The sequence below is a fragment of the Montipora foliosa genome, chromosome 13 (genome assembly GCF_036669935.1).
Source record: "Montipora foliosa isolate CH-2021 chromosome 13, ASM3666993v2, whole genome shotgun sequence".
Taxonomy (NCBI): domain Eukaryota; kingdom Metazoa; phylum Cnidaria; class Anthozoa; order Scleractinia; family Acroporidae; genus Montipora; species Montipora foliosa.
Genome location: NC_090881.1, coordinates 26251385 through 26258884, shown reverse-complemented (window position 1 = coordinate 26258884; position 7500 = coordinate 26251385). Strand labels below are relative to the sequence as shown.

The window sequence follows — 7500 nt, the reverse complement described above, 5'->3', positions numbered from 1 at the left end:
AAGCTGCATATATATCTGAGCAGATCAACAAAACCGGTCAAGAGAAGTTATTATCAACAGTAAATGGACTTGGCACAATCATGACATCGGTAAGATTAATTCTGCCGGTAAAGTTCTACACTTCATTAGAAGAATGTGTGGAAATTACCATGATGGTGCTTTTCTTAGGAAGTTCAATGTCCATCTTGTAAGGCTACAAAGTCATTTGGATTTTACCTCGGAAGTCTGGGGTGCGTACCATTTACCTGAAACCATCCGGATGAAAAATTCCCTTTTAATGGTAAGCGAATTTCCATCCGGAAAGAACGGGAAAAACGGGTCCTGAACCATCAACCATATGCCAAACGGAAATTTGAGCCCCCGATACGGTATTGTAGCGGTTGATTCTCTGTCACTATGACAACAAGTTGCTAATTAAAAACAATTAAAAATGGCGCTACACGGGTTTTTGTTGGCTGTTTTGGACGACGACGAGGACTGTCATGACTTGATAGAGTCCGACGACGACACTTTTGTCCTTGCTGTGGGTTCTACAGTTATGCGACAAAGCCTCAGTAGAATCCAAGGCTACTTCGAAGAAACTGTACCATCGTATTTTGAGGACGAATTTAAAAGTCACTTTCGGCTGACTCGTAATCAACTATGCTACTAATGAAAGCAAAATTTTTTTACTGTGATCAAATCAAGTTTTTTGAACCTGTACTAAACCAGGAACACCAGAATAGCAGCATATCACTAAGCAGTAACTAACAAATCAGTGTGTGGCCAGATCCAACATACTTGAGGTGTCAGTTAAAATGCTTGGTTATCTATTGACAACTATATTTGATAAACTTGGGCAGGGACCTGGGAATTTTTTATTCTCTGCGGACATGGCATTTAATCATGCAAAGGAAAAAAAAGCAAATAAGTATGAAAAGTTAGGAGAATCAACAATTTATTGTCAAAGTTGTGTATTTGTTTGCCAAGTGTGGGTTATTGTTAAAGATCACTGAAATAATGAGTACAACATTTGAGATTAATATTACATGTCATGCTTTAAAGTAATGTATGTTGCAGTGTTCAAAATAAATCAATGTAGAAGAAGGCAAGGCTACAACATAGCTGAGGACTATGCCTTTACTTGAGCCATAATTCTGGGATACTAGCTTGATGAAATAGTTGTATCAAAGCCTTAAATTTGGCCACATCCCTAAAGTATGCTTTAGGGCAATCTATTTTATTATGGTTGTTTTTGGGCAAAGTAAATACATGTGCTGGAAAATAGTTTTTAAAATCCAAACTCAATTACATTTCAAGTATAGATAATTAAGAATAAGAGTATGTGAGCATGCCAAAATATAGTTCAACTTACATGAATGGAGGAAATGGAATGGCTAATATTATTGTAAAGAACATTAAATTCTGCAAATTAGACATTTCGACATAATTTACCTATATGGTAATAACTCCAAGAAGTTGAAGCTCATTGCACAAACTGTAAGTACTGTAAATATAATTGTCCAGCAAGTGTACATTTTAACTTATTATCACATAAATGTGTAAATAAATAAATACAAATGAAAATGAAACCATCTCATTTGTTTTTCAACACTTGAAGTAAATTTGCCCAAAACAATTTTTTTTCCTCATTCATTTCTTCCATCATCTTAACTTTTTTGTTTTCTGCTTCTTCTTTTTTCTCTTGATATTCCTGGAGGAATGTGAGCATCTCAGAAGCAGACGACCTGCTTTTGCGTTTCTTTGCTGGTCTTTTTCTGGGGGTCTTCTTTTGGGGTGTTTCAGCAGAGTAATCACCATCAACAGAGCTATCACTTTCCTCACCTTCATTTGACATCACACAAGATGAGGATTCAAGGGTATAGGTAGGCCTTACAGCTGCATTCATGCCAATGCAATCAGCCATCTCAGAGTAGTACTTCCACTTCTTGTGGTTATTTCCACTTTTGTTGTTATGATCTGTGACTTCTTTGAGTTTTGCTTCCAGCTTGGCCCACTTTCTTGCACACTGATCTGCAGATACTCTGAGATCTGACTTTGAGTTGAAACTTGTTGCAATTTTTTGAAACACCTCTTTTTTGGTTGTTTTACCATTGCCAAATAATCCTTTATGATCTTTCCAGCAACATAGAAGAAGATTAATGTGTCTGTCTTCCCATCTGTCCAAATTGAGATCATTTGATGATGATGTTGAACCTATTTTTTTTGAAGAAGAAAAGTTAAGCAACAGGTTAAATTGTTAGGTTACTTATGATCTGTCTGTCATTTGCATTGAAATGAAAATTTTTCATTTATTACATAAATGACGGTAATTTTAGTCAACACCAAGACATTTCTTTAGTTGTAATATATGAGCTTAACTTGTTGAATTTATGCATTCACTGTAGCAGTATACTGCTCTAAAATACATTTATTGGTGAAAAAAATGTCTAGCCCTACGAGCAGAGCCTCTTTACACTTTACTGCGGCTGAGAATTGGGAAGAAAAATTCAAGTTTATCGGGAGAAAGGCTCTGCTCACAGGGTGATGATTAGCTATTTAAAGCTTAATACAAATTTTTTTTTGCAAAGAGTAATTTTCTTCAAAACATTCTGACGAAACATCGTTCCAGATAAAGAGTCGAATCATTTATCAAGAGCAAAGTTCGAAATTAAAGTAACAGGCGTTAAAGCTTACAAGCCTAAGGTTGTTTTGCACTTGCAGAATCCATGCAGAAATATTAGCTTATAAGCTTAAGCTTAGTTTTATATTTCACTTCTCGCGGTCCGATAACTGAGTTCAGCTCATATTTTACCCCTTCTTGCCTGTAGTAATGCACATTTGGCTTTAGCTTAACAGTCTCAATAACTTGCTATTAATTGAATTCAGCGAAAATGATAGACTGCGGAACCACGGGATCGGGATCGGTCGATAAAAACCGACAGGATTGAGGGAAAATTTTAGTGCCCCGATGGCGAGATGCGAAAACTCTAAAAACAGTGAACATTTTATGATTTTCAGACCAAAGGATAGACTTCACTCCTACCAATACTTAGATTAAAGGGGAATCAAACTAATTCTCACTAATATCTACTTCAAAGATGTTATTTAGCAGTTTTCAAACTCACCTTCGTTTCCCTCATCTTCCGCCATTTTGTTTTGTCTTGCGTGAAAACTCTTCAAAAGAGCGGGAAGTTGAAATGGTACGTACACCAACCGGGAAAACCGAAAAGAGCGGGAAAAGTGGATCGCCTAAAACGACCGCCCACTTTTTCCGGAACATTCCGAACGGAAGGGGACGTACCATTTCATTTTCCAACCGGAATTTCCGGTTTTTCGGTGTAAATGGTAAGCACCCCTGGTCTCCACATCAAGCTTACCTGAACGATATGATCAAGGCACTTCACATCGTGCAACTGTAGGTTAAGTAATAGTAATAGTAATAGGACTAAGTGTAGTACAATTCAGGGTGTAATTGTGCGAGTGGTTTTGAAATTTCAAGCACTATCACCCCTGAATTGTATGGCACAAAGTCCAATTACTAATTAATCGTAACTATAACAACATGTGAGGATGAAAAGTCTTGGAATACCTTTTTGTGTGAAAAAGTTAAAATTATATTCAATCTGTTTTGCAAACAGTAAGTAAACAGCAAGAAAGACCCCATCCAAGTGCATGTGATTGACACGCAAATGGCATAGATGTCCAATTACTCAGGTATCCAATTTGGAGTTGCTTAAATTGGATATTTGTAATTGGACACCCACATGATCGAGCGGCAATTACGTGACAAATAGGTGCACACAGAACCAATCAGACGCAACAATTTTGTAATAGTTACAATATTATAGTCGGTAGCAATTTGTCGTATGAGGACCAATTTGACACTTTATGACTCTGGTCATTCACCATATGATCTTAGAAACACTGAACTTACTTTAAAGTCTATTTTTTATATGTTCACATATTCTTATATACAATGTAACTTTTTTTTGTTTTTTTTAATATTCCGTCTTGGGGCTTCCATCAGCATTTCTTTTTTCATAGTTTATTAGCCCGTTGACGCCTGGGATTTGTCATGTCTGTCGAACTCCAGATGATTTTACTTGTCAACTGGGGAGCATCATAGGGTGCCTCCGGATTTAATGGGTTAATTAATCATTTATGTATTATTTTTCACTTCTGTTTTTTGGATGCTGTAAAATCATTCAACTAAAGTAAGTACAGTAGTACCGTGATTAATCCACGAACATCTGGAATATTCCTCAGTTCTCAAGTCAAGTGGAAAAAACTAGTTTGCCAGGAACAGTGTATGTTTTAAAAAATCTCTCTCTGCAGCTGTTCATGCAGATGTACTGTGGCAGAATTTCTGGTACAACAGTTCATGTAACCAGCTGCCAACTTAAACCATATCTTACAGTACAAGTTGAAACAAAGCAAGGTGTTGTCATCAATAAGAAATGCAATTTCCCCAAGAGAGAAGAATATAATGCATTTTCCAGAAAAGTTGGTAGCTTTAAGGATATTTCTAACAAGTATGCTTTCATTTTATATGCCCCCATCCGGCTGATCTATCAAAGGTGTGGGTATGCATATTTCTTGGAAACACAACATTTAAAAAGGTTTAGTATTATACATTCAACAGAATATCACCTCTCTGATTGGTCAATGGCAAATTTATAAATAGGTTATAGAGTACAATAGAGTGCAATACAGAAATTGCTATGGAAACAAAGCAATGAAGTAATTTTGTTGAGTATATAAAAAATAAAAAATGAGGTTGCTAGTGCATTTCATGATTCATTGTCAATCATGACATTTTAAAAGTTCTCAATTTAATTGCACTCACCTATGGCTTGTGCAATTTTGTGAACCCTCGTGCCTGTAAATCATGACATATAATTATTGGCATTCATACAATTTCCAATACATAAATTCCTGAAGTACACTTTTGTATAATATGATTATTTGATTATATATGAATGATGAAATGGTAAATGAAATGAATCATATATGAACTGCGGATATAAAATCAAGTGAAGCTATGATCTTCGCAGTTATGAGAGCAATTTTTGCAATTGCGTAGAGAAGCCTGAAAAATTTAGGACTTCAACGGGGTTTGAACCTGTGACCTCACGATTCCGGTGTGACGCTCTAACCAACTGAGCTATGGTCAGTGGCTTCATAGCTCAGTTGGTTAGAGCGTCGCACTGGAATCGCGAGGTCACGGGTTCAAACCCTGTTGAAGTCCTGAATGTTTCAGGCTTCTCTACGCAATTGCAAAAATTGCTCTCATAACTGCAAAGATCATAGCTTCACTTGATTATATATGCTTTAATTTCCAATGGCTTCATTATTTAAAGTTAAAAAGTGCTTGTGCCCAGCTAATAAAATCCCAGCCAATGACTGGACTGGCATCAGCATAATTTATACCAAATACTCATCTTCTCTTTATCCAGGTAGTGTTGATGTCCCTGATGTTACACCAAGAGTTCCAGTCAGACAACTGTTAATAGGTGAGGTACCGTAGCACTGATTGTTGTTCAAACCATTTGGGGAATACCACAATATATACAGTACCGAAATTAGGATAGACAATTTCGTTTGCAGAAATAAAAACAAAATTTTGAAGCAAAGGTAAAGAATTTACAATACAACAACATAATGGCATTTTACAAAGCTTGCATACAACACTAGTTATCCAGTACTTGATACGCTATTGGACCTTGGATAGCATGCAACCAACAAGTAGTAAGTAAGACTTTGTTAGGGTGTCATCCGTGTCAAGTGATCAACTAATTTGCCCATCCTGTATTCAGAAAAGGTTTAACCTGTTGACTCCTCAGGTTCCCTTGGGAGCCTCCAGGTGACGAGTAAAATTGTCTGGTATTGGACAGAGTAAAACCTGTTGAGAATCTGTTTTTTTTTTTTTTTGGCACTTGCGTGATTAGACAGCCAAGTAACTGTTAGTGTACAAAACAACATTAAAGCAAAATGTTGCTCATGTTTTGCATAATAATAGAGCCAATCTCCAAAAAGACTTTTCGCTATTGTTCAGTGCACCAACATGGCTGCCATGGCGTCAATTGCAAGCCAAGGATTAGAGCTCTCACGTTTTTTTAAACCCATTGACTCCCAGGGGTTCCCCATTGACGAGTAAAATCGTCTGGCTTTAGTCAGAGTAAAATACTAGGTCTGGCCGGTTTAGGCCGGTTTGGACGTCAAAGGGTAATGATGATGATTTGTCTATCCCTCAGAAATGCAGTTTCAAGAAATGGATCTTTTACCAATGCCTGACCAAGAATTACATTGCATCCCAGATCACATGTCGCTAGGAGACCCTGTTACACCTGCTGCCTCTAAACAGACTTTACCAGCACTAGCTTCAAGATTCGCTATTTTGCCACCAATAGAAACTGAACATGCTTCTAGGGGTAACGAAAATGTGTTAAGTTCGGAAAGAGGTGTTCATGGGTTCTTTCATTCAATCCCTGTCAAAACTCTTGGACAAACTACAGAAGGAGAAGTGAGGACAGACCAGGAAATAAGAGCAGAAAAATCCTTTGTTCCAAAGAATGATGATGGAGTTTTGAGGTCAAAGGAATCAAGAGCTAGATTTAATATGGATCAGTTTACCAGCGAGAGAAAAGACCAGTGGACCTTGCCAAAGGATAAGAGTAATGGACCTGAAAACAGTCAGAGAATTACGGTCAAAGAACTAAATCTTACCCTTGATATGTAAGTGTAAAGTTATGTGAAAGCTCCAGGGTAGTGAGATGTGTACACATTCATAATGTCATTTTGTTGCTAATGCTCATTTGCATAGTCAAGATGGATGAAATGATCAGTTATGGTCTATAATCTGACTTTTGCACCATCTAGGTCAAGCATAAATATCTGTCCTTATTTCATGGGTCTGGGTGATTAAGAACTTACAGGCTTATAGCAAGTGACCTGTAGTTGGTGTGTCACAGGTGTACAGTGGTAAGTTTCCTCTCCCAATCAAACAATCATAGACCATGGATAATCAGGTTGCTCCATCTTAGTTTGAAATAAATGAAATTAAATAGCCTCTGATAACCTGTTGGTTTTGGTTAATACTAAAATCAGATAAGGTTCAACAAGTGTGAAACAAGTTGCCCCAGTATAATATTCAGACCTTTATGTGGAAAATATTGTGATGCTAGAAAAATTATATTACTGTTTCAAGTGTGACCCTCCAAAGGTAAATGTATTTCTCTTTCCTCTCTTTTAGGGAACCTGTGGTAGCTTATGAGGGTAGACAGGTAATCCTTCCCAGTTCGAGACCAGAATATTTCCAAGGAGAAGAATTACCGAGAACGTCTTCACCATTTGGTGAGTTAAGCCAGACAAAAAATTTCTTGTCATGAGTGGTGGTTGTATGTAGTTTAGACTATTTAAACAATAGAGTGTTTCTGTTGAGGAACTATCAGCTGATAGTTGCCCCGCGGAAATTTGATGTTCTTAAAACAAATATTTGCCCGAGAAGCGAAGCTTCGA

General features: G+C 37.1%; 2 protein-coding genes across 2 annotated transcripts in view; one reads left to right on the top strand and one right to left on the bottom strand.

The window, feature by feature from the left end:
• Nucleotides 1–7500, top strand: part of LOC137983010 (uncharacterized) — a 19242-nt gene that overhangs the window by 785 nt on the left and 10957 nt on the right. The window contains exons 2-4 of the mRNA XM_068830169.1: nt 5439–5495; nt 6237–6717; nt 7235–7335. Of these exons, the coding sequence (XP_068686270.1) occupies nt 5439–5495; nt 6237–6717; nt 7235–7335 (639 nt within the window). The remainder of the gene's footprint in view (nt 1–5438; nt 5496–6236; nt 6718–7234; nt 7336–7500) is intronic.
• LOC137983453 (uncharacterized) lies at nt 1447–3132 on the bottom strand. The gene is made up of 2 exons (XM_068830635.1): nt 3108–3132; nt 1447–2196 (listed from the first exon to the last, which is right to left on the bottom strand). Exons 1-2 carry the CDS (start codon nt 3130–3132, stop codon nt 1577–1579), a joined length of 645 nt encoding a protein of 214 aa, XP_068686736.1. The 3' UTR covers nt 1447–1576.

Excerpts from the sequence above, each read along its gene's own strand:
- LOC137983453 (XM_068830635.1), bottom strand. The coding sequence starts at position 3,132 with ATGGCGGAAGATGAGGGAAACGAAG. Across the intron at positions 2,197-3,107 it reads GGAAGATGAGGGAAACGAAG|GTTCAACATCATCATCAAAT; the intron begins GTGAGTTTGAAA and ends CAAAAAAAATAG.